This window comes from Ictidomys tridecemlineatus, chromosome 5, assembly GCF_052094955.1.
Source record: "Ictidomys tridecemlineatus isolate mIctTri1 chromosome 5, mIctTri1.hap1, whole genome shotgun sequence".
Lineage (NCBI taxonomy): Eukaryota > Metazoa > Chordata > Mammalia > Rodentia > Sciuridae > Ictidomys > Ictidomys tridecemlineatus.
In genome coordinates, this window is record NC_135481.1 from 81,982,984 (window position 1) to 81,995,525 (window position 12,542).

General features: G+C 37.2%; 1 protein-coding gene across 5 annotated transcripts in view; it reads right to left on the reverse strand.

Moving 5' to 3' along the window:
• Positions 1 to 12,542, reverse strand: part of Akap6 (A-kinase anchoring protein 6) — a 499,805-nt gene that overhangs the window by 236,947 nt on the left and 250,316 nt on the right. For all 5 annotated transcript variants that reach the window (XM_021724690.3, XM_040275774.2, XM_040275773.2 and 2 more), the window contains one exon: positions 3,150 to 3,272. In XM_021724690.3, the coding sequence (XP_021580365.2) occupies positions 3,150 to 3,272 (123 nt within the window). The remainder of the gene's footprint in view (positions 1 to 3,149; positions 3,273 to 12,542) is intronic.

Sequence of the window (12,542 nt, forward strand, 5' to 3'; positions counted from 1 at the left end):
CTTGAAATGTCATTTTCTAAGAAGATAGGAATTACAGTTTTGAAAGGAGCAGCCAGGTTTCAAGCAGAAGATTAATTATCATGGAAAATCATTGATGTATAATTGCAATTTCACAGTATTTCTTACTGTTAAAATAAAGCTCCTTCATATCTCTCATAAAAGTATTATAAAGCTTTAATTGATTTGTGTTGGTGAAAACCCTTGGTTACCATCATGGAAAATAATTGAATCAAATATCAAAATATAAATGTACAACTTTTGTTATGATTTTTATATTTGTTTTTCTTTACAATTAATATTACAGGGTGCCAGCTATTATACTAGGGTAGATTCTCACTCTATGGGATTGTGCCTCTCTTCATTTAATGTTAAGTTATAGAATCTATAAAGTCATTTAAATAAACATGTAGCTATCTCTACTATTGGATAACTTTGCAAATACCACTTACCCACTTGTTAGAAGCAAAAGTCATTTACATAGGATGTAAGGAATATAAATCTCTAGGCTTACTTATATATTTGCTTTTAAGGGAAGGTAAACTTTCTTTGCCTTCTCTTTGAGAATAACAATATTAATTCAGCATGACAGCAAGAATATGCAATAAAAATATAAATGACAATAATGGTCAAAAGGACAATATAGACACACAGAGACAGAAAAACTTAGTCTGTTTGAAGGATTTTTGAGCCACAGGCTATGTCTAGAGTAATGAACAGCATGAACAGTAACTATTAATGATTTTTTTTTTTTTGCAGTTCTGGGGATCAAACCCAGAGGCTGGTGTATGCTAGGCGGGTGCTCTACCACTGAGACACATCCTAGCCCATGACTGTCCTTAAGTGTCACTTAGTAGCAATCCACACACTCTAGGGCTTTAGCAACTGTCAGGCATTGTTATTCATAATTTCAAAAGTGAAATTTGTGATTGTGACTTAATATCCAGTGGTAATAGTCTCTTACTATTTGAAAAGCCAAGGTAGAGAAGATATTCCTAAATTGTCTCCATTCCCAACAACATAATCAGAAATGATCAAGGAGAAAACTCGTCAAAGAAAGTGTTCAATCATTAGGCAGAAACAAGGCTATTCTGAAGAGAACTATCTTAAGAAGGGCCTTCTGCTATGTTTCTCCAGTATAGAGATCCATAGTAAAGTAAATAATGATTTTCACGTTTTGGATGAGAATGTCATTATGAGGCAGATACAGATGCCTATAACTCACCTTAAAACATGCTGCAATTTAAAAGGATAGATAGAATAACAGTAGTCACTAGGTATGTGGCAACTTAAATTCAAATGTAGTTAACTAAAATTAAAAATCCATTTCCTCAGGTGCACTAGTCACATTTCAAGCTCACAGCAGACACATGTAGCTAGAGGTACCTGTACAGGACAGTGCAATATAAAATAATCCCTCATCACAGACAATTCTAGTGGACAGCTTTGGGATAGACAGAGACAGAGTCTAACACAAGGATACCAAATAAGGATCTCTGGAGTACTGGAGTTGAGAATGGGAGCACACACTGGTTTAAAGGGGTGTATCGCTCAACTCTTAAAGCAGAAGGAGATCTTGGCTCAGCCTCTCCTAGCCCGGCTTTCAATAAGTAACCTAGAGTTAAAGTGCTCTTTATGCCCCCATGCCCTCTGGGACCTCAAAAACTAAATGTGTGTTTTCCATAAAATATTAAATCAAGAAAATTAAGACAGCACACTTAATGTGAAATAAAGTTCATATACTCCTGTTTAAACACAGATTAGAATTTCTGTCAGAACAATGCCAGTGAAAAGTTGACATTCTAATTAATACAATTTACATTATAAAGCACTGAATATCTTTATCTTGCTATTATGAAATGCCCTCTTTTTTAAAAAAAAAAAAAATTGGAACTGTACTCAACAGGGAATTGAATACTAAGGGCACTATTTAAAAATACATGTACAAGAGAGGCAGTTGGGGTCACTGGCATTTTTACACACCATCAACTCAGGTCTCCAAAAAGGGAAGCAATATGCTCATCCCCTGCCACACATTTTGTCATTTTTATCATCCGTACAGCTATCTGCATGCAGCAAGAGGATTTTGAGGCTTTCTTGCAACAATATAAACATGCTGCAAAACACAAACACATAAACACTAAGACATTTTCTTTCTCTTGCTCTCCTCTCTTTTCTCCCTCTCACAGTCTCTCCCTTCTGTCTCCCACTTAACATCACAGACAGCAGTTCTGCAGCCCTGTGAACACACACATATGTAGGACTCCCACACGATGTTCACTCAATCCAAATTCTGAGTTTGTAAGAGGGGCAGAAAATCAACCCCACAGTTGGGTACCCAAGGATTCGTGTTCATTGCCTTTGTCAATTTTATGCTATCAGTGAGGGGAATGAAGATGAGACCCTTAAAGCTTGGATTTCCATTTCCTGTGACAATGTGCTTTTTCTTCATGCTTTATCACTCTCTACTACTTGGTTTCCGCCCCTTCATAATTGATATCGGCCATTTGAAGCATTCAGTAAAAACCTCATGAGGTTCATCAAATGTCCCCCAGTCTATAATTCTTGCTTTTAACATACTCAGAAACATATTCATCCAAGTGTATTTCACTTTTCTCCTCCATGGTTTTCTCTGTGCACAGGGACAGGTATAATGGCAGTTGTATTAATTATCTGCTGAAAAATCCACATAGCAGCAAAAATGATGGAGATCATTGTTTTAAATATTTTATTAAAATAACCCAGTGTAGAACAGATAAAGTAGACCCTCTTGATAATGAGAGGCTCATTAATTTTACAAGAATTCTAGAAAGCTTAGAATGGTCATCAAAATTGTCTTTCATTAATCTATTTTTTTTAAAAGAGGAAAACCTTTGATTGTCACTTGAGAGAGCAAGGCACTAGTAAAATTTTCTAAGGTATTTTTAAATAGTTATTTACCCTTCTGGAAAAAAATTTTTTAAATTCTAAATTTCATAATATTACTTGAAACACCTATAAATCTTCAGCTTTCATAGTTTACCCCATTAGAATTTGGTTTCACTAGCATGTAATGACTATTGGTAACTAAAACTGATGTTTTAAATAGACAAACAAGCAGCACATTAATGTCCTTCAATGACTGATAATAAGAACAATATGATCTTTCCTACCAAGTGTGTCTCCAGGTACAGTTTGAGGCCATCTGTCTCTGCTTTAGGGGGAGTCCAGTTCTCAGTGGTTTCCATGGCTTCATTTAACCAATGAATAAATTCATCCAGCTTGTTGACAAACCCCTTATGAGAGAAAATAAAGGGCAAAAAGAAAAAGAAAGGCATATTAGTCAGTTATTTTTTAAGCCAAACTTAAAAATTCCAAACTTCACCCGTGATGAAAGTGATACCACTTCACACACCCACCCTAGCGCCATTTTTGCTGTGATGAGATTTCTACTATTCCTGGCCTTGAAACCTCTCCAAATAGGAAAACAAAAACGAATTTTTAAAACATGTTCTTTCATTTCCCCTTCCCCCTTAGGAACACTTTCCTGAAGAATCTGGATTGGATTGTGGGGTATCACTGCATAGGTGACCTCAAAACATCAAAACATTTTTGGTGTCTGTCAAGTATCACCTTGCCAAAAAGTCAGATCAGATGTTTTAGGAAAGCCCACTGACTTTAGGTGATAAAAGCATTCTTATAAGGATGGTGTTCTTTACTCAGAGGCCTATGGAGTTGAGTTGCCTTTGCTGAACTAGAAATATATTCTGAAATCACATAAGCACTTGGACAAGCTCTATCCGCGGTCCAAAGGTCTGGCTGAGCCTGGGTGCTAAGAAAAATGGAAGAGAAGAAGAGTAAGGGCGATGAACAAACACAACCACCTGACTCTGGGTATGTCTGGACATAAATATTCTTGTCTAGCAAGCACAAATCACAATAATCTTGCAATTTTTCAAATAGTGGCTATAAAATTTTATTGACCATTTAAAAGAACACATCTGCAGAAACGAAAAATATTTTGAAGAAATGAAAGACCAGTACAAACCTAAGCAAAGGCATGGGGCTTAGCGTCTGCTTTCCATGTCTAGGTAAACAGCACCACCTGGAGGTCATAATGAGCAAGGGCAGGCTGCCACACTTTCAAGCTTGGGATGCTATTTCCCCATTAAACTAACTCCTTCAGGTTTGCCTTTTTATTAATTTTGACTAATATCTTTAATGCATAACTGGGCTATCCTGAAACCAAAGTGAGAATAGCGAATATTCATTTTCTTTTATCATGCTTCTCAGAAGCTATGTTTTGCTGTTTAGCATTCTACTAGATAATTCTTTAAGGTCCATAATCCTTTAATTTGAGCAATTGATTTGTCTCAAAAGAATTATTAGAAAAAGAAATATGGGATCAAGGAGGGTTATAAATATAAAGGCAGAAAAATAGCACTTAGAAACATTCCTATCTATCAGAGGACAAAGCAGAGATGTGGACAGAGGCCCAAGGAATCAGATCATACCGTCCTGTCCACAGTTTCATATTGTCAACCTAAATGGAGCTCAGTATTTTACCACATGGGGTAGTATGTCATGTATTTTCCCCATATTCTATAAATGCTAGCAAAAGCTTTCTATATTGAAATGACCCTACTGTGTCAAGACTCAGAGGACACAGGTGACACATTACTAAGATTTCACAAATGAAAGGGTTTTTAAAGTGTTTTAAAAATCTATCCTAATCAGGTAGTTTGGTAAAGCCAATAAGAAATATCATATTAGAAACAGTTTAATCAGAAACTGTGACCTAGACAATTGCAATTGGATGATTTTGCATGAGGTAGTTCAATGCATCAATCCTGGCCTCCAAACCGAAACTAATGATATTAATGAGGCTTCCTTTAAATATTATTCAGAAGAGTTTCTTCTAGATGAGGTAAAAGTGTACTAAAGAGAACATTTCATGAATTTCACAACTACATTCCCTTACAAAATATATTCTAATGACCCACAAAAATCAGCATTTTTCTAGTTTCTTCATATTACAAGTTTTTCTAAATGCTAGTAATCTATGCCAAATAATTCATTTTGTCCTTTTTCATATATTTTAGATACCAGTTTTTCAGCTTCTTCTCCTTTCCTGCATTTTCATAAATTTAAGAGTTGCTTTGTTTTTCACTTTCTCCCCAATACTTGACTCTTAATGTAGAAGTTACACATATCCACATTCAGTCTTCTCAAAAGAGCTTTCCACCTGTTCAGCATGATATTCCCCAAACTCCTTTTTCTGATAGACTACCTAGGACTTAGAATATTTCACAAATTCATATCTGACTTGATGATTACCATGAAGCCCTTCAGATGTTTATATTAAGTTTATGAAAAGTAGAGACAGAAACTATTAAAACTCAAGTCTTAACTCTTGATACTCTCATAATGGAATTTTCATTAAAAAATCGAGACCCTTTGTTGAACAGATGGGCTTACAGAAATATTACCATCTATAGAAGTTTATCAGCAAAGCAGATGGTTGATGATTGTGAGGTGAAAATAGTATTTTATAGTACTTACAGTATTGGCCACATTTTTACTATTGAATTTGGACTTGAGTTGCTATATCTGTGTAAACAATTGGTTTGGGCGAAAAATTAAGTCAGGAAGTCAATTATTTTGGAAAGGACTGATTAAATCCAAGAAGACAAATAGTAAGAGATAATTTGTAAAATATAAGCAGTAACAGACTATTAATTACTTTATTTCTCTCTGAAAAACAAATCAGTGAGAGAGTACCTAAATGGATAGGTGCCTCATTATAAAAGGTTATTCTTAGCCGAGGATTATTAAACAATGTGTATCATATCTCCTGAAAGAACCATGATTACATAGGTAGCTGCAATTTTTGAGGTGCGTATTAGGCAAAATGCATGGGAACTGAGAGAACTTTTATGGATCATCTCTCTGTAGCCCAGCTTAACAGAAAAACTGTTTGTTTGTCTGGTGTCAAAGAAACAAGGCCCTTTCAAGGCTCCTCTCTGGATTTTTTTTTTAATTATATTCTCATTTGTACCAATTTTTATTTGTTGCACTTTTCCTCTTTTCTTGTCCATACTCAGTTTTATCAGTCACAATAGAAACCTGAAAAATCCCAGTGTTCCTGCCTTATAGTAATAATAATAAAAAACTAAGTATATCTCCCTCTTGAGGAGATCTAAGTTTTCTACTTCCTCTCCTTCTTCTATGTGTAAGTTTCAAGAATATACAGAAATCATGAAAGCAAGTGAAACTGGAGTCCATTCAATTCTTGCTATCTTTGTCAATTCTTCTTCTCCACCTCTCTCAGCCCCTACCAAGTATTCTGTGTAGAGTGTCTGTGGGTTATCCCTATATCATGGGGCTCTCTTCCTTAGAAAGATCAAGGAAGTAACACTTGATACATATACCAGGTGGGTATGCAAAAGTATTCACATTTAAACACATACAACCCATGTTTGATGCTCATTTTCATAAGTTCTGCTTAAATCTTGGTGGTATGAATGTAGGAAAATGAGTCTGACTTAAGTAGCAACATAGGAAAATAGAGAAAATATTTTAAAACTTATTTTTGAATTCCATTTAAAATCTAGTACCATAAGTACTGATCATTTATTCATTCCACTAACAAATATTTATCAAGTGCCTAGTATGTGCAAAGCACACTGCTAGAGTGTAAAAATAAATACCATTGTGGGGAAATTTTCAGCAGACAATAAAGCATGTGTAAACACTGACCTACCAAATTCAAGTAATTTTAATCATTAATAAAATAGATTTACAATAAATAAGAACAGGGACACACTCTTGGACCTTTTGAAACATATTCTATGTCATGGTTTGAACAGGAGGTTTCTCTCAAAAGTTCCTATGGATGCAGAAATAGAGGGGAAATGACTGGATTGTGAGAGCTGTCATCTAGTCAGTCCATTCTAGTTTGAATGGACTGGGTGGTAACTGTGGACAGGTAGGACAGGATTGGAGGAGATGATTCAGTGGGTGCACCCTGGGAGGGTGCATCTTCCTTGCGGCTCCTTCTCCTCCTCTCTGCTTCCTGACCCTGCCATGAACTCAGCAGCTTTCCTCTACTAGGCCCTTCCCCTGTGGTATGCTGCCTCACCTCAGGCCCAAACCCAAAGAGTCAGAACCCTATGGACTGAGACCTCTGAAACCATGAACCCCAAATAAACTTTTCCTTCTCTAAGTTGCTCTTGTCAGGTATTTTTGGTCACAGCAATAAAAATGCTGACTAAAACAGTCTATATCAGAATCTTCTCTGTACCTAAATTTGTTCCTGTGGTTAATATTGATCTGTCTGGTGTTTCTCTAAGACTCGGAGTTCCTACTTACTTACCTGGAGAATCAAAGATGACTATAAAAATCAGATTTTCTTCATGACAGTTCAGTGCTGCCAACTGCACTACATAAAAAGCACATTTTATGCATATTCAACTTATTGCCACAAGCTGAATCACAAACTTTTGAAAGTCCACATTTCAGTCTTCATTATTCAAACTTCTAGTCATGTAGCTGGTCACTCTCTTTCCCATCATTTTCTACCACCAAATTCCTACTTTCCCTCTCTGCCCCTTCTTCCATTGCCTTTCTCTGCCTTTCTCACAAGCTGTCCAGGTCATATGGAAGGTGATACAATCCAGAGGCCCAAGTACTCCCCACCTTCTCATGGTCTAATTGCTTCCTTCTGGGTAGATCCCTTAGCACATTCATATCTCATACAGGCTCTGAGAGTCCATAACCTCATGACTGGGGCCAAACAAGGACTCAAACTCCAAAAGAAATCTCAGTCATTAAACTTAGAAGAAAATGGAACTACAGCAGGTTCTCACCAGTTGGCAGCACAGATCCTATTTTCAAATCATTTGTATTTTCGAAGTTCTATCATAAGTTTTTTTTTTCAACTTAACTTTTAAACTTTCTAAAGCATCAATCTCTTTAAAGACCAAGAAGCAGTGAAAGTACATGCAAATATATACTTATTGGTTTGTAAAAAACATAATTTGCTAGTCCTTAGCTAACTGATACACATTTGAAGTGGAAAACAAGATATTTTCCCTTCATTGTGGAGTCAAAGCCTAGGGATTTTTTTTTTTTTATGACATGACTTTTAGGCCAAAATAAAATTGAAAATGCTCTAAAAAAAGAAAAAGGAAGTATACAGCAGGAAGTCGATACTGTGCAGTCAAAAAACTCCAGGAGGTGGTGCTGAGTATAGTCTTTTACAGATGAGGAAACTAAGGGTCAAAGGTGAGTGACCTCTCCTCTGGCAGAAGCAGGATTTGAACCTGGATCTTAATCCAAAGTCTGTTCCTCCCTCAGTAACACACTGCCAGCTTAAAAACAGCTCTTCCAGAGACACAGTTTCAGAGCCAGGTGAAGAACCTGCATTTCTTCCCAACCCAACATCCTGGAACTGAAACAGAATCCTCCAGTTTCTATGCCCTTCTTCTTTCACATTCACTTTTTTTTCCCCCTGAAAAGGATTTGTGATGAGGCTAAATGCATAAAAAGATACAAGCAAATATCACTGTAAAGTTGATTTCCTGACATAAAAAAAAATTAAGTGAAAAATTTAAGGGAAGTATATTCTTGAATGAGCCCATTCCACTCATGCCTCAACTATGGCTGAGTGTGGCTCTGTTTAATCACAGAAGAGATGGTCCTTGGTTATCAAGGGGCAGTTTAGCCACCCCCATAAACTGCTAGTTTTCTTTTGTTGTTTGTTTGTATGTGTATGTGAACATGTGGCATTCCCCCCTCAGAAGAATTTACATTTCTTTTTTTCTTCTTTTTAGTACTAGGTATTAAACTCAGGGGCACTAGACTACTGAGCCATGTCCCCAGCCCTGTTTTGTATTTTATTTAAAGACAGGGTTTCACTGGGATGTTTAGTGTCTCACTTTTGCTGAAGCTGGCTTTGAACTTGAGATCCTCCTACTTCAGCTTCCTGAGCCACTGGGATTACAGGCATGCGCCACCGTACCCATAGGATTCATGTTTCTTGATGGACAGAGAAATCAGGTGTGATATCTGATCCAGTTTAAATCAAATTAGCTCCTCTCAGTGAGTGGCATGCTGATGAACATCAAAAAAAGTAAACTAGGGATCCAAGATGGCAGGCCAGAGGGAGGCAGTATTCTGTGTCGCTCAGTGACCTGGGACTCAAGTAGTGAAAATACTGCTTCTCTGCTAGCAATATTCTTGCTCCAGGGCAGAAATCATGTCCCAAGCCGTCCAGGGCTCCAGTCCTCAACTTCAGAGTAGGTCTCCCAAGTACTCGCTCAGGCAGGACTACTGGGTACCCAAGTGAGACCCTCAGTGGCAGCAGCACCCACACAGAACTTTTAGCTACCCACACTAGAGAAATCACAGATGCTGCTTCTCCCATGTAGGACACCCTGGAGCTTCCCATAAGTAGGAAATCTCACCACCACTCCCCATCTACCAATGTGGGGCTACCTTGGTAGCCGCCTTCATGGGACTCTGCAGCAGCAGAGATAGTCCCTTACATGCAGTAGCCTGCCTGCACCCGAGAACCTCACACAGGCTCTGAAGTCAACTGATAGCCACACACTGCAAGGCACAGAGATAATCTCTGAACTCATCGTCCAATACTATCGTTCTCGGCTCCCCCCGCCCAACTCAACACTCCACCACTGAAAGCAGGTGCCTCCATCTTGGGTCACTTTCATCACCATCTTCAGTGGGGGCAACTCCAGGTTTGGAACTGTAGCTGGCCAGGTACCCAGTTTCTAACTACCGCTTTCTCCAGCAGCCACTACCCCCACACAGTGATACCCTGGTTACTTTCACCAGCCTGAGGGTGGACATACCAACTAATAATAGATGATCCCACCTATTAGATGAAAAGGGAAGCAGGAAAGATACTGATCTCCAACCAAAACAATACCTGTTTCTTCCTTCAAGATTTTTTTTTCCTCTCTCTCTCTATTCTCCTGCCCTCACATCCCCAACATGTGAAACCAAGTACTATGACTTAGGATTTTGAGGACTGACATGTCTGAATAGTATATTACAGTTGTGTTGTATATATTTTTTCTGTTTTCTCCACCAGTTTCTACAATTTTAACATTTTTTATTTTTCTTAATATATATGTGTCTTCGTTTTATGTACTCTACTGTCTTCCCACCTACTTGTCTATCCCAAATTACTTCCTCTCCCTTCTCCTGTTACTAATCTTCCTCTTTAGATTTCTCTTTCATACTTCCTAAGATATAATAACTCTACATTGTCACCTTCTACCTCCTCATCATATCATCCTACTCCTCACTCCAGGTTCTTTGTCCACCATTAGAAATTGTAACCCTTTTACAAACCTACTGAGTATATTGTAGATAATAATTGAATTTATTATTTCTGTACATTGTGACCAAACTGTAAACATTTTAATAGCAAACATTTGTTTTTTAGGGTGGATATTGTTATATTGGGAGCTGCTAATATTGTCCTTCGCCTCAAAGGAGAGATATTGGATCCCTACAGGGACACTATAAGGCTATAGGGTAAAAACAGTTATGCCTTAGATCCACAGTACTAAAATGGAAGACACACAAGCAATATGAAAAGACAAGGGAAGAAAGTGCTCCAAACAAATAAAGAAACCATATTATTAGAATCCATGGCACAGCAGAAGAAATTACAGAGAAGGAGATCAGGATGCTCATAATTAAAATGTTCTATGACTTAAAGGATGATGTAAGTGAGCAAATACAGGCAGCAAAAGATCTTTTTGACAATGAGCTACATGAAAAATATAGGAAGCAAAAGATTACTTCAATAGGGAGATAGTGGTTCTAAAAAAAAACCCCAGAAATCCTTGAAGTGAAAAAACAATAAGCAAAATTAGAAGTTCAATTGAAAGCATCACCACTTGGAAGACAGGACCTCAGACAATGAGGACAAAATATATAATCTTGAAAAGAATGTAGACCACACAGTAAAAATGGTAAGAAACTATGAAAAGAACATTCAAGAATATGCGATAGCATAAAAAGACCAAATTTAAGAGTTATCAGGATAGAGGAAGGCATAGAGTACCAAACCAAAGGAATGAAAAAATCTATTCAATGAAATAATATATCAGAAAATTTTCCAAACATGAAGAATGAATTGGAAAACCAAATTCAGGAGGCTTACAGGACATCAAATGTACAACAAATTCACACCAAGGCTCATTATAATAATTATATATTATATTTATAATATAAAATTATAAGACCCAGCAATATACTGCCTCCAAGAGACTCATCTCATAGGAAAAGATATCCACAGACTGAAGGTGAAAGTTTGGGGAAAATCATATCACTCACATGGTCTGTGGAAGTAAGAAGGGGTTCCTATCTTTGTATCAAATAAAGTAGACTTCAAATCAAAGTTAATCAAAAGGGATAAAGAAGGATATTTCACACTGCTTAAAGGAAACATTCATCAACAAGATATAACAATAATAAATTTATATGCCCCAAATAATGGAGCATCTACCTTCATCAAACAAATTCTTCTCAAGTTCAAGAGTTAAACAGACCACAACACAATAATTCTGGGTGACTTTAACACACCTCTTTCATCACTGGATAGATGGTCCAAACAAAAGCTGAACAAAGAAACTATGGAACTCAAAATATAATCAATAACTTAGACTTAGCCAAAATATATAGAATATTTCATCCTTCAATGAACAAATATACTTTATTCTCAGCAGCACATGGATCCTCCTCTAAGATAGAGTTGTAGTTGTAGATGGACAGAATGCCTTTATTTTATTTGTTCAGTTTTATGTGTTGCTGAGGATTGAACCCAGTGCCTTGCACATGCTAGGCAAGCACTCTGCACGCTGAGCTACAGCTCCACAAAGCTACTCTTAGCAAATATAAAAAAGTAGAGATACTACCCTGCACTATATCAGATCAAAATGGAATGAAATTAGAAATCAACGATAAAGTAAAAATAAAAGCTAATACATTACCTGGAGACTAAACAATATGCTACTGAATGTACAATGGGTTGTGTAGAGAATCAGATGTGACTGCGTTACTATTACTGTCCTTGATGGAGTCTGCCTGCAAACGGGATATTACGTCAAGGTATAGATAGGTAACAGTGGACATGCTTGAAAACGAGGTGTCTGCTGTCCTTGGGAGGGCCTGCTCGCAAACGAGAGGCTCCTTCAAGGTTTAGATAAGGTAACAGCATACATGCTTGAAAACAAGGTGTCTGCTGTCCTTGGGAGGACTTGCCTGCAAACGGGATGTTCTGCCAAGTGGGCTAGGAGGGCGCTGAGAAAAATTTTATTATCTGTTCTTAACAAGAGCAGAGCTCGGCATGCTCCAGGCCCAGAGTAGATCAGCCATGAGAAGCGGGTCACTTCTGATTAGAAAGTAAAACTTCTTTATGCTATGTTTAATTAGCTGAAAGACCTGATTTATTGCTGTTGGAAGGCTGCCTTCTTTGTTCACAATACTATAAAAAGATTGCTTGTATATAATAAAGGACTTTTTATTCTGCT